Here is a 27,264-nt window from a genome sequence, read left to right as displayed (position 1 = left end):
TAGGAAAAGATGCAAGAAAGCACAGACGGTTTGACGAACTAGTTTTTGTCCCCATAAAAGAGTTGGGTTTGCAAAAGAGCACGGTAAACAGCACCCATCCGGATTCACAGTACGTGTTGTTGTTTTTTCATCTGCTTTTCTAGCTTTTAAGGGTGTTTGAAAAACCCTTGAATGGTACATTACTCCCACCTAATAGACCTATTAGATTATGTGAGTGTGAATGAAATTCATGTTAATGATTGCAAACACTTCGATACAGCTCATCATTGTGAAGTTTGTCTCACTATGCTGATGCTCTCACCATCTGGCTTCATCTGGTGAAATGAGACCGAGTATCATAATGATCCCCGCATATGAAGCTAAACACCCTAAGTTTAAAACTCCTTTGAATCCATGTTTGTGACTCTTAATTTGGAATTAAGAGAGGAAGCAGTTCTCGGGTTTTGTTGTTTGACAGAGTTGGCCAATGAAAAGACGGCTGGTCCAGCTGACCGGCAGCGTTCTGCAAAAAAGCATTGAGGACGACTCCGTTACTTTTATAACATTTGTGTGTCAACGAGTTGGGTACCTGGTTAAGATATAAAAAAAAAACAAAAAAAAAACACTGACAATTTTAGAGAAAGAATAAAGATTGACTTTAAGCACTGAGGGAATAGCACAACTTGCTGCTAGCAATAAAACTGACATCTGCCTCTGATTTTCCTATTACCCTAAACCTGAAGGGCTGCTTGGCTGTTTTGGACGAGTCTCGACGGCGTTTGATCACCTCTAGTTCGATGCCAAATATTTACACTGATGTGGGTAATGCCACGCTGAACAGAGATTATCCATAACACAATTTTTTTATTTATTTATTTTTTTAAACATTCTCAATGTTTTGTTTTGTTGTTAAGAGGATTTAATCCATAAAACACGCTGTGGGATTTGCAAAACCTTTACCACAACTGAGAAAAAGATAAAAATGGGGATTCTTTTTTTTTTTTCCCTAAAACATTGACGAAAATCTGACGTACTGTTGTCTTCTAGACTTTTAAACTAGGTCGATCATTATACCCCTATTATCTAGTTGTGACATCATATAGTTGATCTCACCTTGTAAAACTTAATTTTCACATAAAGATGTGTGCCCCACCAGTACTTTATTGGATGGAATGATATCCAAGACATGTGTACCTCACAGGCCTGGCAAACACCCTTGCACCATGAGCAACAATGGCACTGCCTTTTAGGGACACATAATAGAAACGGTGCCTTTAACTATCATGCTGTTCCAAGTGCTGTATAATATTCTGGCATTGTATTCAAACTCGAAAGAAGCACACACACACACAGACAGAGAGAGAGAGAAAGAGAGAGAGAAAGACTCCCAAGCGCAAACAACAATCTCAAGGATGAAGCACACCTCTTTCATCAGCTCTACTGCTATTCCTGTTTGGAGAACACTGCAGAGGCCCTATAGCTGTAGGCTGCAGAACAACTTTGTGCCAAGAAGTCATCACTGAGCTAAACTCCCTCAAAACACCTTCCAGATATTACCGCCTTTTCCTCTGCTACACCACAATCTCTCAAGACTGGACCACTGTTCTTGCGGAGAGTAACTGTTGTTGACTTCACGCTTGAAGGTGGAGCCGGTGTGAGATGTTTCACAACGTATACATTTGTTTGTTTTTGTTTTTTTGTCTTTCTATGTCAACATGCAGCAATAGACTCAAAAGCAAAACGCCACATTTTTCAGAATTGTATGCTATGTTGCAGATTTTATATTTTTAAGAGGGCGTGGCGCAGAGATAAAGTCTACAGAAAGAAAAAGAGGTTGAATCTCGTGGGGCCTCACATTGCCAACAGAGGATCACATTTTTTGTGTTTTGTTTTCTCTGAATTTAGGACATGGTAACAGTTCAGATGCTATCTATCTGTTTGGAGACGGATACGTGGGCGTACTAAAACCACCAAAATGCTACGTCAGACTGTTCCAATGGTTTGAATCCCATTTGAAGAGATGCTGGAGAAAGCGTCTGAGATGTTGGCATTTATTCACGGGTATATAGAGCACAGAGCAAAGCAGAACTGTCGCTTGACAACTTGTTGCTGTACACTGCTCGTCAGCAGGCTAAAAGAAGGATTGCGTACTTTCCTTATTTTTCTAAGAAAGATCAACTCAGCTGATTGGAGATATTTCCAGCCACATAAAACACGGACACCTGTAGCACAGAGCCACCAGTCCTGACATTGATGTCCGGCTAATATTGGCTTCTCTCATTTAAGCAATAGACCTCATTTCAATTTGCAGAAGCAAATCTATTTGGACTAAAATAAATAAATAAATAAATAAAGTTTCCATTTAGACTTCTAAAAAGTATTTTAATGTTGAAATATCTTTATTTTCAAAAGACATGTATTATAATTTTATAGAAGACATTAATGGTTTCTGAAAAACAGAAAGAAAATGGCATGTTAGTGTGCGATAACCACTTTAAAATAAGTCAAAAGCAAAACTAGTCCATATCAGAATCAAAATAGTGTTTGTTTAAATAAAATTTGATGCAAGTAAAGCCTTTTATTTGAAATTTCCCTTTATGGATTGTAATGTCGAACTGTCGCGATATTACTCACTTTCATTGAGCCGTGAGAAATCTCAGCCTGGCCCACGCCCTGATCAACCTCTCCTGTTTGTGCGTGTATCTCCCTGGATTTTTGCTACTTCGTCTTACTCCATGCGATTTGCATAACAAGATATTCCTGAATGTAGCTTGAATACAGTAATCAGGGCTCTTCACCATTATTAGACAAATTAAGACATTTTATGCGTTTTCAAAGACGTCCGTGATGAGACTAAAAACAGCATTTAGTAAGGTGGTTTCAATTAACTCGTGTCAGACGTGAGAAAACACTCATTGCAAAATTACTGCAAAGTGGCATAATGATGCAAAAATCAGGCAGAGCTTGCTTTTAATACTAGAAACCCCTTGACGATGAGAGCATGTGAAACCAGCTGCCTCTGGAGATGAAGCCGCCCAAAAGGAGGGCAGACGTTAAAATTTACTGCCTCCCTTCTATATTTAGAGGGACTCTGAGTGGGCTGGAAAACGCACATTTCCGTTTTTAGCCAAACAGAGGTGCGGAGGTGCTGTCGGACAGACCTCACCTGAGTAAAGGCTGCCTAAGTAAGTGATGGAGAAAGCCGGGGGCTTTTTTTCACTCTAAACCAGACACTTCCGTCCCACCCATTTTCTGCCAGGCCTTCGTCAACAAACATGGACTTGATTCAGTTTCTTTACGTGCTTTCTGTCCACTTGACAGGTGGTCTGTGAATGCGGGTACCTGGGAAAGCAGCAGACGGCAAAACTTATGAAAGGAAATGTGAAACTCAGACCTGCATAAGAGCCGAGTATTATTGCCATCTGTTTAATAGAAAAATACTTCAGAAATGCTTAGCTGTGGCTGGAGCTTCGTAGAAACCTGACCTCGTTTTTTTGGTTCGTTCCTGCTATTCTGGTGTAAAGAAACAATTTTAATCATTAATTTTTTTTTTCTTTTTATTTATGTTTCTGTAGGCAAACTGCTACTACCATGGAAAGGTGGAGGGCCACATGGAGTCAGATGTCAGTCTCAGTACTTGTGCTGGGATTAGGTAAGTTTCTCTTTTAATATTATCGTAGTCAGTGTTGCTTCAGCCACGCCGTACCCCCACATTAAGTTACATGCAGTTGTACATTAAAGTTTACAACTTCAAACTTTAATGTGGTTTATTGGTACTTTATGTGAAAGACCGACACAGTGCAGAACTGTGAAGCTGATGGAAAAACACAGTATGGTGTTCAATATTTGAAAAGCCTGCGGCATTGTATTTATTGTGTATGTTTTTAACCCTGTATATTCTGATTCACTTCAATGAAACACCAATATCTATGACTCCCATTGAAATTCAAAAATGTTGAAGGTTACTCATCGCATTGCATGTCTATCAACGTCTTCAGATTAACCTTCAACATATCATAAGCCCTCAGACATTTTTCTGCCTTTGTATTCAAACATATTCTTAAAAACACTTCTGAAAGAAATTTGTATTTGCTTTATGTTAAAAAAAAAAAGTGTACACACATTTTACGTTTTTACTTGAAAGTGTTTCAGTATTTGACCCCTGCCTGGATCAAGAAATGTTGTGTCTCGATAGGACCTTCCTGTTATTTTATAGATCCTTGTTCTTTCAGTAGCTGACACTACTTACATGCATAGTTCTGCAATATTTCATCTGTTCTACTTAGACTTTTAGTGACAGTTGCTGCTTTTAACCACACAAATAAGGTGTTTTACATCCAAATTGCCGCAGATAATCTTTCGCAATAAACTCTGGAGATGAGAGTGTTTATGTAGTTGCAAAAATGACTGCGAGGTTCAAAACATGTGAAACGTTTCAGGTTTGGAAACTCTTTGTTTGCAGATGTCAAACTGCTGAAGTGATTGCTGCGATATTGTTGGAAAGCATCCGGAAGGTTTTCATAAATCAGCCAAAAGGTTCAAACCCTCTGCAGAGTGATTTAGCAGAGTTCAGATGAATTGCTGTTGACCTAATATTTATTTATTTTAGTTTCTGTGAAACCCGCTCAGTGACGGACCAACAAAACGCTTCTCGAGACAAAACTACACATAACTTGTCCCGCTCGTAGACACAAATGGGTTCCTAGTTTCGCTGGGAGGGTATAAGTTCATTTGGTTCTTAAATATTGTGCAAGGTTCAAATTACTTTAAATTGTAAAAACTATGTGATGAGAAATACTTAAAAGAAAAAAAAAACTCGCTCTATCATTTAAAACACATAATGCCACTATATATGCTGCATATCAAAGGCAGTGTAATCAAGTTCCAGATTAATTATTGTTTCTCCACCACATAGTAACGATTTCTTTCACATCTATTTCTGAGTAATCAAGACCACAACCACATCAAGTTTAATTTGCCATTGTTCTGGTTTTATTGCGTGCATAATGCTTGCTGCACTCAAAGAAAGACAAAGAAGATGATTGTGAACTGTTAAAAGAGAGATGATAAACAAAACCTCCTAAAAGAGGGCCTGAGGAACAGAGGCTTGTAACCTTAACTGGCTTTGACCAGGTATTGACTGATTTGAAATTCAGATGTCTGATTTTTGTTCTGATCAGTGGAGGCACTGTAAACCTAAGTAGGTCACAGTGACGAGTCTTTTTAGTGTGACTGGAAGTCCATTTCTTTTCAGTGTCTTTATGTTTAAAAAGAAGTTGGAGGACGCGTAGATGCAAGAAGTTATTTTAGAAAAAAAAATTGTATTTCATACAACAAATGGAGATATGACTGTGGTTCATTCAGACAGCAGAGGAGCATGAAAAAAGCAGACTTCACCTGATAATAGGAAGGCTGAACAGTAGAGAGCATAGTTGTGTTCTTTTTATCTTTCAAACTTTCATTCTCTGTCTGTCAGATTTGGAAATGCTCGCATCTCAGCGGTAAGGTAATCATGTATGTTCTATAGCCTACATTACTGGTTCTTTCTGTACTCTCTGTAACACGTATCACACACATAGACACAAATATGACATTTCCAGACCTATGTTCTGACTTTTGTGGAAAAAAAACAAAACATATAACCCACATCTACACTGTAAAAAAACTGTAAAAAAAAAAACTGGTAAATGTACCGTAGAAATTTGAAGGAATTTTTCCGTTTTTTAGTTTTACAGGTATTTCTACTGTATTTTCAATTTTACGCATTGCATCATGGGAACAAGAACCTTCGCGAAGCGCGAAAACTGGTCAGACGACATTTCAAGCTCCCTAGCCTGACCCTGCAACATATATCTTTTGGACTTCGGTTGGATTAAGAGTTGGAGTTGCCTTTCTGCCACCTCCCTGGTAAAGTAAAATAAATAAGAACACTTTCTTTTCTATGAATAATATTTTGAAATATTTGTAGTTGACTTTGTGAGACTCCTGGTGTGCCAGGAGTCTCACGAATGCTGCATTGTAAATTGTCTCTTTACAATGCTGCGTTTGCTTGTGTATTATAAAAGTAAAACACGGTGACTGTTGTATTACTATTATTTATTTATTTTACCGAACTCAAAGTACCGGCCATTTTTTCAAGTCAAACTGAACTGGGCGCGTGAAAGCTAACCGTTCATGGCGTCATGCTACTTGTGTCTCAATCCTGCTTTTTAAAAAATGTCAAGCTGCAGTTGTTTTATTTGCTAAACATGATTTGATGTCCCGATTGTTAACATAAAAGCAGGTGGCCATTTAACTTCGGTAAATATACTTTCGATGTCAAGTTTGGGGTTTTAGAATATGGGAAATGTCGCCTGGAGTAGGGGGTAGTTAGAGGTGGTGGGGAGTAGAGGGGTGAGGGGGGGAGTGTGGTCGAACGGCGAACGAACGTAAACTGGGGACCGGGGGGAGCGGGAGCAGCCGTTAGACCAGGGGACGGACGAACGAACGTAATGGGGGCGGAGGGAAACCGTTCGAGGGGACGACCTTAAGACTGGGGTGGGAACGGCTCGTGTTTCAGTTAGCGTTAAATTTGTTGCATGTTCGATGCTCTAATTAGGCATGTTGAGATTAGGTTAGGTTGATAAACTGTTACAGTGGGTCAGAAGCTTGCCTCATAAATTGTAAGTCAGTGGATCGTACATACAGAGTTAATTTTCCTGTTTCTGAAATAGGAATAAAAATCACTGAGAGTAAATAAGTGACTTTTGCAAAAAAAAAAAAAAAATGCCTGCTTGCAAACTCATTATCGGTTATTGTAGCTTAGCTTAAAAACTATATAACTAGTACTGTTCTAAATTTGTTGTCAGAACAAATGATTTCATTTAATTGTTAAAAAAAACAAATGATTGATTTAATCATTGGAAGACTTGCATGTTTTGGTGTTTATATTTTTTTCTCCTTGTATAGTTATTTTGTTTTCTCTCCAACAGCTGCATCCAGACACTCCTGAACTTTTCCTGGCAAGCAACTATGCATCTTTATAATAGGTGTGTACATTTGTTTTTGTTTTACTCAACCTGTTAAACCTTTAGTTTAAATTAAGAAATGTGTGGTCTTTTCTACAATAATATAGACATAATGTTTTGTTGTATCTTTCTAATAATGTCTAAGGCAGCACTATAACTTATGATACAGTTTTTTTTACATATTTGTTGAAGCTGTCACTGTGTCCTGATATTGCATGAGAGATAATGTGTGGAAAAAACATGTAGCTCTTCTGTTAGCCAGTGCTAACTGGATTCAAACAGTCAGAACCAGGAGGCAGGTGTTAGCGTGTCAATCACAAACTCTTCTGGTGCTGCTCATCCCACTTCTCCCCGATCTCTTGCGCTTGGCTACGCTACAGCTAATGGAACCTGTCATGAATGTTGAGATTAGTTATCATGGACACCGATGACAGTGGATAAATGGTTTTCCTGTAATGGTAAATTGATTGACAGCGCTAAGACTCTCCTCCTGTTTCTGATTGGTTGTTTTTGGTTGGGAGTGATGAATTTCTTCAGATGGAAATAGTAGCTCAGGGAGAGTGGAGGAGTTTATTTTCACAAATTATACATAACATAAAATCATGACATGGTGACTTTATTTTAACAAATATGTAAAAATTAGTGTATGTTTTTATTTTCTCAAGAAAATATTTGTGTACTTGTGTATGTTAGGGGTGCACCAATAAATCTTCCCCAAATCCTTAATTTTGAAGATTGGTGATCCGCCAGTACATGTGGAGGTGATTTCATCCACTGATCTTATCTACCTCAGCAAAGATCTAAAAATCAACCGCTTTCCTCTCCTGTTAGAGACATTTGACTGATAGACCGGCCCACCAGGTCATGTCTCCATGTTTGCAGTTATCAATAGTCACCACACTGTTGCCAACCCACTGACGTTTTGCTGCATTTAGCAATATTCAGACAAGACAATCAGTATCGGCCAAAATCAGAATTGACAAGTCAGATTTTTAAAGATTGGCCAGAAATCTGCAATTGACACACTCCTAGTGTAATTTTTTTTTTTTATGTCAGAATTCATCAAAATTACTCAATGTTTGTGAAAGAGCTATTAGCAATTGGTGAGACACTGATGAGCAAGGTGATGTGCTGCTGTAATGTAATTTAGAAAAAGTAAGTTTCTGTGTTAAACTTGAATATCCATTCTCTTTTTATTTTTTAGAGTTTTTCTGGGCTCAAACCCTGAACGAGGTCGACTGACACGTCGCCGACGAAGGTGAAGAAGCAGCTTTGGCATTCCAACCAGATGGCTCAATTCCCTTAATGAACTGAATGACTGGGAATCCATGGAAAATTTGAGCCTTTTGAAGTTTAAATGTGATTGATCTCATCAAACCTGGTGCCTCAGGAACCTTTGCGAAGCACAAGAACTGGTCAGAACATTTCAAGCTCTTGGTAACTGGACCTAAGAGTTGGATTAACCTTTTTTTGCGGAACATAAACATAAAATGGACTGTTTTGTTATGTTCACAGCGACTAGAGGTAATGAGAGCACACATTCATGATTCCAGTGTCTTCCACTGTCGTTGGCATTAGGCTGTGTTTATGTATTTGATTTTTAACTGAATATTCATACCTGTATTTCATTTTAAAAAAAATTATTTTGAAGTATGTTGGTCCTGTTTACGACTGATTTTCATGATCCAAAGCAATTTTTATATGTTCCATGTTAATTAACAAAATTGTTTATTTGATTTCAAAGACTAGAGTCAAGACTGCTTTACATTTAATTTATAAGTTGAAAGTTTGTATAGTTAAATACAATAAATTAGTTGTAATGTACAGAAGATAAACATTAGCAAGCTCAAGAATATGTTTAGCTCTTAATGTATAATAGCAAAGGTTAGTTATAAAGACTAGATGATGTCAATTTATGGTCTTAAATTGCAAAATAAAGTCTGCAAATTGTAGAATGGTTTCAATTTTATATCACTTTGCATGAGCTACTTTCAAACTCAGTGTTCCTGTGGACTTAGAAATTAGTTTTGTTTCAAAGTTATGTTAAGAATATGTTAAATACATTAACTTTAATATATTTGACTCTATAATTAACATATGTTATAAAATACAGACTTCAATGGCTTGGAAGACAAAAGTATTTGGAAATGTCCAAGGTTTTTAAAAAAAGTTTGTGAATATATCAAGACAGAGTAAAAAGACAGAATTTCAGTTTTGGGTTGACAAAATATTGGTAAATTTGACATAAACTGTTAAATTATGGAAAATATTTTGATGGAAATTCTGGAAGAAAAAACCCCCAGAAAATGTCCTGGTAACTTTTTGCAGGATATTTTTAGTTTTTTTACAGAATTTCCCTCAAAAATTTCCTGTAATTTAACAGTATTTTAGTTCACATTTTTTCCGTAGAAAACCTGGGAAATGTCCTGGTAATTTTCTGCCAGTACATTTTCTGTTTTTTTACGGAATTTCCGGCAAAATTTTTTCCGTAATTTAACAGATTTTTTCCCGTAATTTAACAGTTTTCTATGTTTAAAATTTAACATATATAAACTGTTAAATTATGGGAAAAAATCTGTTAAATTACGGAAAAAATTTTGCTGGAAATTCCGTAAAAAAACAGAAAATGTACTGGCAGAAAATTACCAGGACATTTCCCTGTTTTTTTACGGAATTTTAGGGTTGCCACCTTTCAGAAATCAAAATAAGGGACGTCCACCACGGCGCGTGTCGCCCAACTCCCATGAGGTGGGAAGTCCACTGCAGTGATCACTGCAGTGATATTTTTTGTCTTGAAAAGTGATACATAGAGCAATCGCTCATGCATAGAGGTTGGTTAGAGTACCCCAAAACTGTACTCCAAACAGAGTAGTATACTTTAAATACGTTTAATTAAGCAAGTGTAAAAAGTATTTGGTAAACTACTGAGTAACTGATCATAACACCTGATTTAATATTCAAAATGTGTCCTCAGACAACTAAAAGTATAAAAGTTATGTGAACATTCTAATATTTTACAGAGTATTACCAAAATATTTATATAAATAAGGAGTTAGGTTTGAAGGCTGGTTCTAGACCAGATTTACCACAGGGGGCAGGGTAGTCAGTGTTTTTCCATGGCAACACTTGAAAAAGAATCAAACAAACAAAAAACAGCTATATTTCATCATTTGATATAATAAGTGAGCCAAAGAGCCACATCTGTCTCCAGAGATCCAGGTTGCAGATCCCTGGCAGATGGAAAGTGTGATCCTATCTCCATACAGCAGCTAAAAGTTCAGCACTACAATTTTTAATTCATTGTTAAAGTAAAATTGTGAAGGTTAAAAAATATCCACCACTGAGTATTCACATAAGACATTTATTTAGTATAACTTCTTTGGTCCCCTCTTTGCCCCCGTCTAGAACCGCCCCTGGGCTGCAGGTCTATGTCTGGTGCATAAATGACCACTGAACAATGAATTCATAAAATATATAAACATTTCAAAATAAAACATACAGAAAGCCCTAAGAAACCTTTTAAAGTAGGAAGTATTTATGTATTTACTGTTAATCTAGTGTATGCTTTGTTCTTTAAATGATCATTTGTATTATTTTGGTTGATATTATTATGCATTATATAAGCAAATAATCAAACCAATATAATCTACTAAAAGCACCATAAGAAACTTAATCATAGTAAAAATGTCAGGGTCTGCCTTGTTCCTCCTCCTGATCTATTCTATCGCACTGCGCCACGATGGACACTTTTTTTTTTTTTTTTTTTTAATTGCCTGTGTTCATCCTCACTAACATTATTCAAGCTGGGATTTGCGTCTTCCTTTTCACGTCTGTATCTTTACGAGAGGTTTTGTTTATATCGGGTCGAGGACGTTTTAAAAAGATGCGGGTTGACAGCACCTCACCGCGGCTGTGTAGTGTCCGTCTCTAGGCAACTGTAACGACAGCATCGGTCCATAGCGTTCAGGGGACCTTTAACTCCCGCAATGAGAATTTAGCTGACCGTAATATTTCCTGTGTTTTATTTTGGTCATTATTGTTACACTTAGTAACAATTTGTGTGATATGCGTGTCTATCGGACATTTTTAGAAATACGGAACAAATCACATCCCATATCAGTTCAATGGGCTCTTTGCACCTCAGCTTCCGCGTTCGGGGGAAAGCGGCTCGATTGTTTCCGATCCAATACAAATATCATTTACATTAGGTGCTTGGCCAAGGTTTGTACATCGATCCGAAGCCCCAACAAGTCATCTGGAGAAAGGTTTTAAGATGTTCGCCTCGTTATACATTCACTGACACGAAGGTGAGTTTTACTTAAACTTTGTGGCTAACATTAACGTTAGCTTATGCTAGTAGGCAATATTCTCGGACATTGTTCTTGTAAAATGTGCTATTTAAGTATCTAAACATTCTAACGGACAATGTATTTATCTTATTTTCAAGTATATTATGTGTGTTTATTGTCGTTAGTGTCACAGACTAACGGGGAGGTTACGGTTCGGACTTTTTACTTATGAAGCCTGACGGAGCTCAACAAGCCTCATAGCTTGACAGGAGCGCAGCTCTGGTGTCAGAGATCTGGTTCAGCTGTTCAGTTGCTCGGCTGTCTGGCTCTGGTCTGCTCTCTCGTTCCCATAAACTTTCAGGCTGAATATAGAAGTGATTCCATGGAAATAACTCAGGGAGGCTCCTTTATTTACCATCCGTATCCCCGGTAGTTTTAGGCTGATCCGGAGTGAAGGCTGCAAACTTTGCTGTGCGGCGTTAGCTGGTAGCGACAGATATTTACAAGCCATCTTCTTAATTCAGGATCGCTTGGAAATTAACGAAAACTTAAAAAGCCCATTATATTAGGAAGACAACAATGTTAATAGTATTGTTTTTTTGCATCTGAAATACGACTTGGTCTTTTCTACCAGTCATGGTAACTCAAAGCGGAAAGAAGTGAGCCACATTAGCTCCTGGAGATGTGACGTCAACGCCTTAGGTGCAAAGAGCCCATACGGGATAATTCCGTATTTTAAGGAACAGGTGGCAACCCTAACGGTCCCGGTTGGTTGGAGTGTTAGTGGTTAACGATGCAGCGCTATTCATCATGCAGCTTCAGCCCGGTGAGGAGCTTTCGCGCTCGCCTCGCAATCACGCATCTGGTTTTATATTATTTTCTTATTAATTTTAGTATTGTTTTTCTGGTTAAATGGTGGACCAAACCATATCAAATGCTTTGTCTACTTAGTCAGCCAGAGTTATTGCGCGCGGGTGCACGGAGAGCTCTGAGAAAGTCGTCCCTCAAACTTGAGCAACCGCAACAGTTTCTGTGAGACTTATTAAAAACTCAACAGACACAAAATGGAAGAGCTACGAAAGCCACATTAGCACCATAGAATTCAATCTCCTGTTTATTGAGCATCTCTGTGCAGTGCAGCGGATTGAACTCATGCAGGGCCGGTCCAAGGCTATATGGGGCCTTGAGCAGAATTTGACTTAAAAACCAGTCTTGCTGTATCAGCACCTCTAACAGCTTCTGGGTTAGATTTAGTAAAATCTGGGAGAGGGGGAGTAGTTTAATTGGCCAACCTAAAAACAATATAATTTCAGTTTACTAATTTGTGTTTGCAAACAAACAGAGCTCAAACTCAGAGATTAAACTCGCAGAATCAGATTGTTGCTATGGTAACAATCTGTTGTTTATTTCTCTGCACTGACATTAAGTTTAATCAGCAGCAATGTGTTTTTGTACATTTTACACAACAGCAACTTTATTTCATGTTTTAGTTGAATTGTCTGTATTTTTACATTATTAAAATTAAACTTTTTCACGCTGATTGCTGATAAAATCTAAGTTTTATTCAGTTTATATCTCATCAGAGCATCAGTGTTTGCCTTTATGAGGCTCAGCAGATTAATGTCAGTATATGAATATTGAATATTGAATATTACAAAGCAAACTCGCCAGCTCCTTAAAATCTTACATTTAAATAGTTTAATTTATGTATGTTGAAACCATTAAATCAAATTTAGCAGCACTGATAATCTCAATAAACAAATGCAACATTTATACATCTGTGGTCTGTGTTAAAATATCAGCATTTATGGGGCCCCTGAAGGCCTGGAGGCCTTATGGAGCCACTGACTGATTTTGGATTAAACAGAAGTGCAAATAATTGATATTCATTTTAATTGTATTTTTTGATTAGCTGTTTTTAAGACTAGTTGTGGATTTAAATAGCGTTTCACTGACGCTGTTTTCCCGTAACATATAATTACCCAGTGATATTTTTACTTTTCCTGTCTCGTTAGCATCTTTAATACAAAAACCCAGTGGACCGCCAGTGGACCACCTCAGCGCCCTGACCACCTTAGCAAGTTTTCTGGGGGAAAGGTCACCAGCAACACAGAGACAGGACAAAACAACCATGCATGCACACATCCATACCTAAGGATGGGTTTACAGAAATCCATTAACGCAAAAGTCATGCTTTTGGACTTTGGGAGGAAGCCGGAGTACCCGGAGAGAACCTACGCATGCATTGGGAAAACATGTAAACTCCATGCAGAAAGACCCGGGGCTGGGAATTGAAGCCAGGACCTTCTTGCTGCAAGACAACAGTGCTACCAAGTGCATCATTGTGCAGGACCTGGGTTGATGAGCAGGTGTGAGTGGAGGGAGTGGAAGCAGACTGTGAAGGGATAGAGAAAGTGGCAAAAGAAAGCAGGGGAAGATTACACAAGGGGAAACTACCAAAATACAAACATAAAGGAGTAACTCTAAAGGAACCTAATTAAATTAGAACAAAGGAAAATAACTATCCATCCATCCATTTTCTTTACACCCTTGTCCCTTAGTGGGGTCGGGAGGGTTGCTGGTGCCTATCTCCAGCTAACGTTCCGGGCAAGAGGCGGGGTACACCCTGGACAGGTTGCCAGTCTGTCACAGGGCAACACAGAGACAAACAACCATGCATACACACACTCACACCTAGGGGCAATTTGGAGAGGCCAATTAGCCTGACATGTTTTTGGACTGTGGGAGGAAACCGGAGTACCCGGAGAAAACCCACGCATGCACAGGGAGAACATGCAAACTCCATGCAGAAAGACCGGGAATCAAACCCAGAACCTTCTTGCTGCAAGGCAACAGCTCTACCAACTGCGCCACTGTGCAGCCTACGGAAAATAACTAGAAACAAGAAATAAACATAACTAGAATCACCAATGAAGAACAGAAGTGGAAAACAAGGCAGAATTAAATGGAAACAACTAAGGAACACCAAAAGAATCTAAGGAGGATGCCGGCGAACGGCAGCCTTGGAGGACGCTGGCAGCGGAGCTAGTACCTTGGTGGACGTTGGCGGCAGAGCGGGAACCTTGGGGATGCTGGGGATGTATCCCATCCTGACTGACCTCCTGAGCCTTGTCGCAGGTCCTGTCGACCTCCCAGCCGACCTCCTGAGCCTGGCTGGGAGGTCGATGGGACCTGCGACACAGGCAGTGGAGCAAGTACCTGCCTGCGGCAGAGCAGGAACCGGGAGGCTGATGGGACACGAAACGAAACCCTGGGGGTCAGCTGAGAGACCAAAGGGACTCGCCACAAAACCCTGGAGGTCAGCCAGGAGATCTATAGGACTCGACACAAAGCCCTGGAGGTCGGCCGGGAGACCGACAGGACCCACAACGAAGCCCTGGAAGTCAGCCCGGAGACCAACGGGACTCGACACAAAGCCCTGGAGGTCAGCCGGGAGACCAACGGGACTCGCCACGAAGCCCTGGAGGTCAGCCTGGAGACCAGCGGGACTCGACACGAAGCCCTGGAAGTCAGCCCGGAGACCGAAAGGACCCACAACGAAGCCCTGGAAGTCAGCCCGGAGACCAACGGGATTTGCTATGAAGCCCTGCAGGTCGGCCGGGAGACTGACAGGATCCACAACGAAGCCCCGGAGGTCAGCCGGGAGACCAGCGGGACTCGACACGAAGCCCTGGAGATCAGCCTAGAGACCAGCGGGACTCGACACAAAACCCTGGAGATCAGCCCGGAGACCAGCAGGACTTGCTATGAAGCCCTGCAGGTTGGCCGGGAGACCGACAGGATCCACAACGAAGCCCCGGAGGTCAGCCGGGAGACCAGCGGGACTCGACACAATACCCTGGAGATCAGCCCGGGGACCAGCGGGACTTGCTATGAAGCCCTGCAGGTCGGCCGGGAGATCAGCATCTTTCAAGCAATTAGCTCTTCCACCATCAGCCCCCAAGTGTCCACCGACAATCAAGCATGAAGCTTGGAGCCCTCATGACACTTCTTTATTTATAAGTACCAGGCTTCAACCCAGTGCCTGAGATTGATTGATTGATATATTTTCAGAAGTGTATCGGTGAAGCCTCTGTCCACACGTCTTACTATAGATAGCTGCTCCTGTGGCTGATCTGAAACCGACTGGCTGTCTTCGTTGGTAGCCTCTTCAGATGGCTGCTGGTTCTGCTGCTGCTCTCTGTCCCTCAGCCTTTGGTACAAGTCTTCAATCGTGCGATTCAGCTGTTCCACTTCAAATTGCAGGTCGCTGTTTAAATCCTCCAAGATGTGGTTTTGGTGCTCATATTCCGTGTTTCTATGGAGCAGGACAATGCGAGTCATCTTCAGGGCATCGTTTTCCTCCTCCAAGACGTTGTTTACCCGGCCGAGGATGTTTTTTTTCCTCCAGCAGGGTGTTATAATTCACCTCCAGGTCAGCGTACATCTGCTCCAAGGCGCTCTGGTTCCGATCCAGGGTGTTGTTTCTCCGCCGCAGGGTGTTGTTTCTTTGCTCCAAGGTGATGACTCTCAGCCCAACATCGGTGGTTCTCTCCTGCAAGTTGGTGTTTGTCTGCTCCAGGGTGATGTTTATTTAAAACAAAAAACAAACTTAAAATGGTTGAACTTTATTTATTTTGGAGCATCATAGTTAGGTGGGGTGACAACAAATTACAACTTCCCTGAACATTGCGAAATTCGTGTATTCGTATACTTCAACGGTTGCATCTATCCTTAAGGAAATCTAATAAAATGTAGAAACAGTAAGTACTGGATTCATTATGAAAGGTTTATAGGAACTGTTTGATGTAGAAAAATCAGGCATATTTAAAATAAAATTCCTCAGTTACATTTATTGTTGACTCTATAGCGCCCTCCAGATGTCTTTTTTCACCTCATTCACCATCCTGGTGTAAGGACATGCTCAGGTTCTCAACTGTTCATATTTGCAGGTTTATCTCATGATCCCTTGGCGTTAGGGTTGCCACCTTTCAGAAATCAAAATAAGGGACGCCCACCACCCTACTTTCATGGGGTGGGATGGCCGCTGCAGCTATAGACAATATTTATGGCAGTGTTTTTTGTTTTTAAAAAGTGATCCAGATGGGGTGCTGTGGTGGCATAGGCGCAAAGCACAACCCATATATTGAGGCCTTCGTCATCGTGGTTGACGCGGTTGATAGCAGCTCACCGTGGCTGCGTAGTGTCCATCTCTAGGCAACCACAAGAGCGTCGGTCCATAGCGTTCTCCTTCCATTTTATCGATATTGCCACTAGGCTACAGTTTACATGAGACTGGAAATCCCAAGTAATAGGAGTTTAAAAGGAGGAACAGAACCAAGTCAATTTCTTAAGAAGCGAAGCCTCCTTTATTGTCTGATGAAAGATATTTCGAAAGTTCTTTCTATTGTTTCTAAAGTTTCTATCTTTATGTTAGTCCCAGAGCATGAGATTAAAGAACTCATAAAAAGTGGCGCCTTGGGTCTTATCACTAATCTAGTAGAGCTGATAAAAGAAAATATATTCGCAAAAAATGGATTGTAATAAGAAGTTGAACAAGAGGTCGTTGTAATGAGTAATTATTGTGTTTTACCAGGATTTAACTCTGAATCATAAAGGTACTTCATCTTCAGTTTAAATGTTTTCTGTGAAATATTACTTTTCCAACTATTTTTATCTTTTTTTTTTTTTTTTTTGCAGAGGCTTCATATATCTCGGAGGCAGATCCTACATGCTGGAACCGTGTGCTAACTGCTCTGATGGGATTCACTGGATCTACTCAGCGGAACACCTAAGCTCTGTTCCTGGCACCTGTGGTCATGGTTTTAACATTTCCCACCATGTTCTGCATACAGACAGCAGTCCATTCAAGGCATTCAGCACAAGAGTAAGGACATTTTTTCTTCTTTCCTTATAAACTACAATGCAGAGTACAATGATGTCAGAGTGTGGGACAGATGTGGTTCTGACCTAAGCTTTCTAACTTCTGGTTGACACCAGGAACATGGACCCATTAAAAGGACATTTTGCTTTTTAGTTGTGGAGCTGTCATCAGCAATCTCTCTCACCTGCAACAGAGAGAAGTCAGTCGTCTCGGATTAAGGAAGCATAAAGTGGAACATTTTTACAGGAGAGTTAAGCTAGTGTCAGAGTGGAGCCAGTTACAAATCCAATATCTGTCAATTAAAACAGCTACAACTTCATCCATCCATCCATCCATTTTATTTACACCCTTGTCCCTTAGTGGGGTCGGGAGGGGTGCTGGTGCCTATCTCCAGCTAATGTTCCGGGCGAGAGGCCAGCTACAACTTCAAGAATCATTTTTCAGAATTTATTTAATTTTTTTTTTTTATCGGTTGATTACATTCGTGAGTTCTTCTCGGGAGTCCTTTGGAGCCCAATGCAATGTGCTGCCTGTCATTTGTATAAGTAAACATAACTGTGTGCAGGTGTTCTGCTAAATGCATTATATCTCTATTTAAATGATGTAGTTTTAGAAACAGATCTTAAAGTGGACTGAGAGTTTTCAGTGAAAAGACCATGTGCTCTCTGATAGCAGGTCAGCACAACAAACACATGAATCCCTTTCCCCCTGTAATTCAGTTAAAAAAAACACAAACATCCACAATGATCATGTTTATAACTCAAAAAACAGACTTTAAACGTTAAACGAAGAAACATTTGTTTCAGGAAAGTGTTATAAAATATTTCTCTTAGCCATATGGAGTCTTCTAATGAGGCAACTGTGTGCTTTTTAATTTTCTTTCTTTTGTCACTGGACCTGGTGGGATACTATTGAGAGTCAATCTCTCTATATTTTCAAGGTGGAATAATGCCGGTACGTTTTCAACCAAACTATGACTCTATTGTTGCCATGTTTATTGTACATTGCTAAAACCATATGAATTGTAGATGAAGCCTTACAACAGTTGGATATTTGGTTTAAATATTATTTGTATTTTAATGCTGTTCATTGATGAATAGGGTTTATATTTTGTTTCCAAAGTAAATTAGCCTGAACCCTTTAAAGTTTGTGTTAAAAAACAAAACAAAACAAAAAAAAACAACTTAATCCTCCCGGTGCTTGTAGTCATGCTTTTAACAGGATCCAATCAAGTTGCCACGGTGGAAATTGTCCTCTGAAGTGCTAGGTCCTCTTTACTGCTTGCAGCTATATTGACACTATCTACCATTTTCACAAATTATTGTACTGCACTGCATTGCTCAGTAAGAGCTTTAACACTATGAAAACAAGGTTTCTATATTCCATTTTATTTGCTTAGCCAATGAGTGCTCAGCGCCGTTTCTTATGTTTTTCCTACACATGATCACATTAGGCTTTTTGGTCTTTACCATATTTGAATAACATCACCTCCTAATCCTTTTGAAAAATTATCTTTTGCAATGTACATATAGGTAAGTGGGCTGCTATATGTTTTAAAGGCTGCTAGCTGAATTATTAGTAATTACTCTATCTAATTCATCCATTGGTATTGTAGAATGCATGGAGTCTTGCTGTAAACGGCACAATTTGTTCTTAAAATGAGACTAGACCAAAGGCTCCAACAGGGCTGGTCATGTAAAATATGTATATATATGTCTCACCTAATTTGCACTCCCTACGCTCAACCCTACACCACCCCTGTAAACATGGCTATAAATCATAGCGGCTATGGCTCTATGAAATCTCTGACCTCAGAGGGAATGTGTCTTTGGAAATGATGAATCCCGATAAGTGGAAAATGCAGAGTCCACTGATTCCTTATCTTAGTTTTAAAGAAAAGTGAATGTGGTGAAACATCCCAGGTTTATCAGATCACTACAAACGGCGACAAGAGATGATAGAGATTCAACAAAGGCTCAAGGACTTCTGGGGAGGTGAAGCAAGCATACAATGTCTTGGCAGTGTCATATGACTCATTTAACTTTTGCACATAATTGTGACGGATACTTTTTTGTCCATTTCTTTGCTAATAAAATCTGAAAAGTGCAGCATATGTTTGCCAGTACTTTGTATAACTGGCCTTTGCTGCAATAACACCTGGACATGTAGAGTATACAGTTTTATTCTTTTATCGGAATGCAAACCATTAGATATGATCACTAAAAATATGCTTAGTACCTTTGGCCTGCTGAAAAGGGAACCTTTATCCCACTCTCAAGTCTTTTCAGCCTCTAAATTAATTATAATTTTTTTAAGGATTGCCCTGTATTTAGCTCCATCCATCAACACCTGGTTAGATGATACCAGAGTTTGCCGTCTCCCACTCATGACTTGCGGAAAACGTTATAAGAAATAGAAACGAAAGTAACTTTTTTGTCATATGCAAAGAAGAAACGGGGCAATGAAATTTATACGAGCTCCATTGAACCGTTTAAAATGTCATATAAATAAAAAATAAAAGCATTAAAAACTACAAAACACTTTAAATCACATGGAGTTTAAAAGCTTGATAGCCTGAGGTTAAAAACTGTTGTTTTTTTGTTTTGTTTTTTTTGGTTTCCCCCCCGTCTGTTAGTCCTTCCTTTCACACTTCTGTAATGTCTGCCAGAAGGCAAGATTGAGAATCAGGAGTGCTGTGGGTGAGTTTGGTCTCTGATGATGTTTTTAGCTCTCTTTATGACCCTGGCGATGTAGATGTCCTGCAGTGAGGGCAGAGAAGTTCCACAGATGAATTGTGCAGTTTTAACGACACGCTGGAGAGCTTTCCCGTCCTGAACGGAGCCGTTCCCAAGCCACACTATGACAGAATTTGCCAGGATGCTCTCCACTGTAGACCTGTAAAATACTTTGCGAGCAGTTTGGGTGACAGTCCAAATTTCCTCTGTTTCCTCAAGAAGAGAAGTCTTTGTTGAGTCTTCCTGGTGACATGCTGTGTGCTGTGGGACCAGGTGAGATCGTCACTGATGTAAGTGCAGCGGGATTTGAAGGTTTTCCCCCTACTCCAACTAGCTCCCCCACAAAGCTTAGAGGACTGTACCAGGTCCTGCTTTTTCTTGAATCGATTATCATCTTTTTTCCATCTTTTCTGCACTTAGAGAGAGAGCGTTTTCAAAGGAGCCGGGAAGAGAACCGAGTCACCTCCTCCCTGTATGCTGCCTCCTGACCATCAGTAATTACAATTTGTGCTCATCCAGGTGTTGAACTGGATGAGTCGTAGGTGAAGGGTAGGAAAAGAAGAGGACTCGGTACGCAGCCTTGGTGGATCCCAGACTGTTTTTGTGTCTGATGCCCTGGTACCAATTCTCACAGTCTGGTATCTGCCTGATACCAGGAAATCCAGGATCCAGTGGCAGAGGGAGGTTGTGGAGCTTTACCAGCCTGTCTGTTGAGGATGACGGTGTTAAATATGGAGCTAGTGCAATGGGGCATAGTTGTTCTTGTTCTCGAGGTGCCCCCAGCCGAGACGTGGATCTCTGCAGCTCCTTTCAGAGTAAAGAGGGCTGAATACTGTATAATAATATGCACTACTTTTTTAATTGAAAATATGTTTAGTTTATGGTTTTAACACGCTGAAATGTGCCAAAAATGTAAGGGTAATTAATGTTTTGGCAAGGCATTATATTTCTGATAGATTAAAAAAAACAAAAACAAAAAAAAAACATGATTTAAAGGGGAGTTTTATTTTAGCTGTTATTTTATTAAGCATACATTGCTGTCAGTGTGAGATATGGTCTAATTTTCTAAGTATGAGCTAATAGATCATCTGCTTTCCCAATATTATATCAACGTTGGGGACTTTTCTATTGTTTATTGTGCAGCTTGAATTCTGCTGATGATTATACTGCTGGCTCTCGCTGCATGTATTGTCTTTTGTCGTAAGAGGGCTGCAAAATTTAAGCGTGAGAGAACAGATCTTGACAACAGCATAAAGGGTGCCTCGCAGAGACAGAGTGGGAATAGGAACAAAAGAGCAGGAAACATGGCTCACATGGATGATTTATGTCCTTGTGAAGAATCTGGTTTGATTCTCCTGCATAAAGAGGTTTTTTTTAGTTTAATTGTTTGTTTTTGGCTGTTTGAATGTTAAAAATAATAGAATGTTTTAGATTATGGTGGGATTAAAAAAAAATAATTAAAAAGGGAAAACAAATTATTTTTCTAAATTAAAGACATAAGCAATGACCTAAAGAAAAAAGTGAAATAAAGGTGTGGGTGTAGAAAAGAGAAGATGCACTAAAAGGTCGGAGCTTTAAGTAGTTTGTTGCTCTCGCTGGCAGGCATGTGAGCTGACATGTACAGGTTGCATGAGGAGACTGATGTGTGAGCTGCTGTGTTCAGAGGATGCAGTGTGTTCTGCTTAAGGGTGTTAAGATAAGCGGGTGGGTTTCTGGAGTGTTCCTGCGGAATCAGATAGACTCGGGAAGGGTTCAGAGATATGATGCCTCGCTGACAGGCCCTGCACTTCAGTAGCACAACTTCATGGGGATCTCTGTTGTGGCAAGCTGAAAATCTCATCTGCCCAAGATGTCAAAAAAAAACCTGACAATTCTGTGGTTAAGCAAGACAATAATATATAAGTGAGAATTGTGGAGCAATCATTCTAAGAAAAGAAATGTACCCCTTGTTGAGAGGTGAAATCTTATTCAAGGATTTTGAATCTGAGCCGCTTTCTCATGCTAATTTTTACCCCTCAGATAATAGGATAAATTATTCTTATTGTTATCCGTCCATTGTCTATATCCTTGCAGAGTCAGAAGGGGGGAGCTGGTGCCTATCTCCAGCGATCAGTAGGCGAGGGGCTTGGTACACCCTGGATAAATCTGTGCACGAGACTGCACCGATTTATTGGCTCAGATTTCCTTGATATTTGGATTGGTGATTGGCCAATACTTGCATGCGAAGCCCATCTTATCCCCTGATCTTATCTGCCTCAGGAAAAGTCTAAAAATCAACCACTGTCCTCTTCTACTATACCGTGAGAGAAGTTTGACCGACACACTGGCCCACCAGGTCATGTCTGCATGTTTGCAGTTAATAGTCACCCATCTGTTACCAACTCAGCGACTTCCTTGCTGTATTTAGCAACATTTCAGACAAAAAAAATTTGGTATCGGCCAAAATCGGAGTTGGCAGGTCAGGCTTTTTTAAAGACTGGTAATCTGCGATCGCCCAGAAAACTGCAATTGGTGCACCCCTAGTCATCACCAGTCAATCAGAAGGATGTTATTATTAATATTATTGTTTGTGACAACTTCATGAAGACATATAGCAAGTAAGGAAAAAAAGTCTGGCTGGAGAAAGCTGCGTGTCTGCTGCGAAACCTTGATCCCTGATACTGTGGCATACATGTAGCACCAGTTGGAAAGGGTGATTCATGCTGTGCCAGTGTTGACTCTCTGTTGGTTACCATGGAGAGTAATGCATGTTTTGTGGAGACACATTTCTGACCCAAGAGTCAGACTAGTGTGTTTGGTCTTCTGCTGCTTGTTTGTCCAGATGTGAATGGCACTGCTCCTCCGGATCGAAAGGGAAAAAGTTACATGAAAATTCTTTATAAAAAAAAAAAAAACCCAACAAAAAAACAATCTCTATTTACTGTACATGTAAATTCAAAAAGTGGATACAAATGCATGCCACACTATTCAAATTTTTTTAATGAAATATTTGAAAAAATAGGTATCCTGTCCTTCCAATAATCCTACTTGGGGTTCCCCATAAAATACCTTGAATTTTGAGGTTGCACCATGTCAAAGGATACAAAATAATTTAGCAAGAGGCTGTAGGTAACAACGTACAAAGTGAAAAGTGTTATCAAACGTATACTTTAAATTCACGACTTTTTAAAAAATTTTTATTTCCTTTTATCACAATGTTCATGTGTGTGTCTCTTCCCCAATTTCCCACTAGACTCTTGGTTATCGCCTTGGTGTGCTTTCAGAGCATACTTGCCCATCCTGGCTTATCTATGGAGGAGGCAGATAAGAGCAAAGAGCTGCCATGCCAGAAAGGACACAGAAGCTTGGGTTGACAGAGTGCCACAACAGGAAAACAGAACCCTTAGCCAGCAACATAGTATGGAATCTGCAAGTGTGCGAGAAGAAAAAAAACAAGCTCATGCGTGTTTGAGATAGCAAAAAAAAAAACAAAAAAAAACGACTGCACCAATAGTGAGCTTGGACCCAGCACGGCAAGACCAGACTATAGATATTCTGCTTGGGTGGGAGCTGTCTTGTTACCTGCACAGAACACACCAAAAGGAGAAAACAAAAAATGGAAAAGAAAACTTGATGATATTTGAAACGCTTCATATTGAAACTCTACTGCATGTACTTTTGTTGTAACAAACATCATTTGCTGGGAATCTCGTACTGTCTTTGGAATTTGAAAAGGGAAAAAAAAAAAAGGGGCTGTAAGAGTCACAATTTGTGCTAACAGTGCAGCCAGCATTGTCTGAAGTGATTTATTAGTTAATAAGCTAGTTCCTGTACTGTGTTATCAGAGGATGGAGTGACCTTAGCAGTTCTTACTGGGTTACACAGTAATGGATAACTGATGGCTTTGTCCCGATTCTCATTTAGGCTGTGTTTAGTGTTGAGTTGTAGAGCAGTGATATAGAAGAGGTCACTGTGTGCTTTTTACTTTTTCTACTTTGGTATTACCCATATAGTGACCTGAGGCAGTGAGCTGCTGTTCTGTGTGGAAGTTTGAAAACCCTTTAGCGAAACCTGCAGAGATGCAGAAATGGCTCGAAACTTTATGGAGATAAAAAAAAGAAAAGAAAAAGGTTAATGTACATTTTATGAAATAATTCTTTACACCAGAAAAAACAGTGGGTCAGATTGTCTTGCAGTGTCCTGTCAGATTTGCTTTACATAATAAAGTGATGTCATGATGGGTCAAAATCAATTCCAGCAACAACGTATCCACAAGGCATACGACACTACCTGTTTTAATTTCATCATAATTAACAGTCAGAACTTGTAAAAAAGTAAAAATAAAATAATTGTCTGTATTGCATATATTTTTGTAATTTTTATCTGTAAGAACACTGTTGATATTTTTGCTTTGGTTAGACGTCGGATGCCTTTTTATGACAGAAAATACGCCAAAAATAAGCTTGATGATTAACCATAAGAAAAAAATATATATTTAACTCAGTCTCTTTTTAGAATTGATAGGATTGAAACTTCCAATTTAAAGAGAAAGGGGGGAAAAAAATCTTACATGAGTGAGCACGGTTGGCGTCCGCCTAATCACGGTTTCATATTTGTGAATTTATCTGTTGAAGGATTCTCCTGTAGAACATTATTCCGAAATATTGGTGGAAAACTCGCTTATCCGTGTACTTTTTCATAGACATTTGAAAGAAAGCTCATCTTGGGAAGCTGACAGACTCCCAATAGTACCTGACAAGATTACAGATCTTCAAATGATCTTTCAAAGCCTCATTTTAATGGATCACACAAACCCAGCTCTTTACCCAGCTGTGTGTATACTTTTATACCCACTGCGGTCGACACATAATTGTACTCCTCTCTGCTGCCGTCTCGTTGCTTCGAAAAACCCGCCCACTCGTTTTCCATTTGCTCTTTCAGCATAAACGGCACCTCCAGACGACGACCAAATACGTGGAGCTCATCATTGTAGCTGACAACAGAGAGGTAAGAAGAGGTCACACACTCCTCACCTTTGTCTCTATCCCACAGGAAACGATCTCTGAGGTCATATGCTAAGCTGCCGCTTCCCACGAGAGGCGTAGGGCGACACAGCCCTGGCACGGCCTCGCTGTCACCTCTGATGTGTCACTGACTCATCCGTTTCCTTCTCCGGGTCCCTCCACATCCTCCTGCATACATCACAGGACTGCTTGACTCACAAATGAAGGCCTGATGTGCTCTCTGAATAAGCCTAAATCCTTGACTTAGCATCTCAAAGAGAGGAAAGCGTTCCCCATTTACACAAGACTTATAGGTCAACATCGCGTGATTCGGAGCATCAGAATAAATGCTGTACATAAAAGGAGGTTGCTAAGGTTATCTTTATTTTGTGAGCAGAGCTAACAAGAGCTCCTTTAGGAGCTACGGTGACGAGTGCTGCAGAAGATGGAGCTGAATTCAAATGCCAGGGCAGAGACGCGTAGCGCTCGGCGGCGAAATGTTCTGCCATCTTTTCTCCCCATTTTATTCCGTCTGCCTTTGTTGTCCAGTTTCAGAAACAAGGCAAAGACATCGACAAGGTCAAACAGCGGCTGGCTGAGATCGCCAATTACGTGGACAAGGTAACAATCGACGGAAACGAGCGAGTGCAACGTTGAAATGTGATTTATCAGAAATCGCGTCAAGTTGAGTTCAGAGTGTCTGACCCGTGAGCCGAGGCCGAGTGGATTGTAATTCAAATGAATGTAAAAGCTTTTAATGTTAACATTGCAGTAACTTGTTCAGTTTCAATTCGGTGAAACTGGGCAGATTGGTTGCTTACACTGCATATTCTACAATTTATGAAGAATTGAGAGCGACTGAAAGATCTGAGGCAGAGTACGGGTCTGTAACCTGGTCCTCTCTCTGAACTGTCAGTTCTACAGAGCTTTGAATATCCGAGTTGCACTGGTTGGACTGGAGGTATGGAGTGACGTGGACAAGTGTCCCATTACGCAGGACCCCTTCACCACTCTGCACGAGTTTCTGGACTGGAGGAAGGTCAAACTGCTGCCTCAGAAGCCTCATGACAACGCCCAGCTGATCAGGTAGTGTGTGAAGGAGCAAACCGGGATTTTTCCATCGTTCCGTATCTTTGGTAATTTAAAGCCTAGAATAAAAGTAAAGGGTCGTTTTACGATTGCAGTGGTGCTGATCGCCCTGTTTTGAAAGGCTTTGATTTGTCATGTAGGCATTCTCTTCTCTCTGTTTCAGTGGGGTGTATTTCCAGGGCACTACTATCGGCATGGCGCCCATCATGAGCATGTGCACGGCAGAGCAGTCGGGAGGAATTGTCATGGTATGTATGTACCGCTAAACATTTTATTATCCACCTTCCGTTTCCTGATCTATGACATTTGCCTTGTTTGTGGTCCCCTGTCTCATCTGTATTATTTGAGGGAACAATTCTGCATCTTATCTGTTGTCGTGTCAATGCTCTTGTTGTGGGGGAAAATGTTACCATCGTGCGTTTTTAACGACGATTTCCAAAGGGAGATGACGCTTGGTGTCGGTGATAAATCTGCACAAATCGATTATTTGGGAAATATTTGACTTTTTAACGAGGCGCAATAACGGAGTGAACTGGGGCTGCAGCGTGCGCACCCTGAATGAAAACACAGGGGGGTATATAGGACGTAAATGATGAGCCATTACAATTCTGCAATTCTATGCGGCGTGCTCGAGTCATGCTGCATTAGCACAAATCATGCTGTTATTTTACCCTCAGTGTCTCTGCCTGGGGTTCATGAGGCTGGACGGCCGGTTAATGGCCTGTCCCCACCTTTATCCTCCCAGATGGTAAAGTTGGGTCTTGGTCATTAAAATAAAACTGTACGTTCAGGTTCCAGACAAAAGGGATTAACTGCTGACTCGCTTGTTGGGACAAAATCACTGCCTAGTTCTCTCGAGTTGTGTCCCTTTATCTACAGAATAGGCTACTTTTAAACTCATTTTCTCCACATTAGCTGGAAATCTCATTACCATTCTTTTTGGCAGTTAAATCTGAACCAGCCCTTCTTTTACATCTGGAATCTTCACGTGCTGACTTGTAATTGTTCCGTTGATTTAATTGGTGTGGTGAAATGTGTCTCAGCCTTACTTCGTAATGTGCTCCTCTGAGTTCTGCAGCTTCATTTGTTGTGCGTGTGGTGTTGTTCTCTTTTTTTCCAGGAAGCCGAGTCGAGGGTTGTTGTTTTTTTTTGTGTTTTGTTCTGTCATTTCATTAGTCCAGGCTGCCCAGTTGTATTGTAGTGCTGACAGTTGATTTTAGTTCCTTTCAAAAGCCCCCAGCAGAGCGGCTCGTCGGTCTGAGCTCGACTCGCGCAGCACTGCTAAATAATGCACGGTGT

The 27,264-nt window shown here is 40.3% G+C and overlaps 1 protein-coding gene and 1 long non-coding RNA gene across 2 annotated transcripts in view; both read left to right on the top strand.

The window, feature by feature from the left end:
• The window catches only part of adam12a (ADAM metallopeptidase domain 12a), a 105,671-nt gene that overhangs the window by 50,782 nt on the left and 27,625 nt on the right, over positions 1 to 27,264 (top strand). The window contains exons 5-10 of the mRNA XM_088016329.1: positions 3,555 to 3,631; positions 16,976 to 17,162; positions 24,815 to 24,880; positions 25,426 to 25,497; positions 25,793 to 25,962; positions 26,129 to 26,213. Coding sequence (XP_087872455.1) covers positions 3,555 to 3,631; positions 16,976 to 17,162; positions 24,815 to 24,880; positions 25,426 to 25,497; positions 25,793 to 25,962; positions 26,129 to 26,213 — 657 coding nt within the window. The remainder of the gene's footprint in view (positions 1 to 3,554; positions 3,632 to 16,975; positions 17,163 to 24,814; positions 24,881 to 25,425; positions 25,498 to 25,792; positions 25,963 to 26,128; positions 26,214 to 27,264) is intronic.
• Positions 5,324 to 8,585, top strand: LOC148153681 (uncharacterized). The gene is made up of 3 exons (XR_015761502.1): positions 5,324 to 5,886; positions 6,951 to 7,007; positions 8,191 to 8,585. It is a non-coding gene; the product is annotated as an uncharacterized LOC148153681 (long non-coding RNA).

Source organism: Poecilia mexicana, unplaced genomic scaffold (assembly GCF_051168715.1).
Source record: "Poecilia mexicana isolate PSO_F unplaced genomic scaffold, ASM5116871v1 scaffold_19, whole genome shotgun sequence".
In the NCBI taxonomy this organism is placed as follows: domain Eukaryota; kingdom Metazoa; phylum Chordata; class Actinopteri; order Cyprinodontiformes; family Poeciliidae; genus Poecilia; species Poecilia mexicana.
The sequence above is the reverse complement of the archived record's forward strand: the minus strand, read 5'-3'. Positions and strand labels throughout refer to the sequence as shown.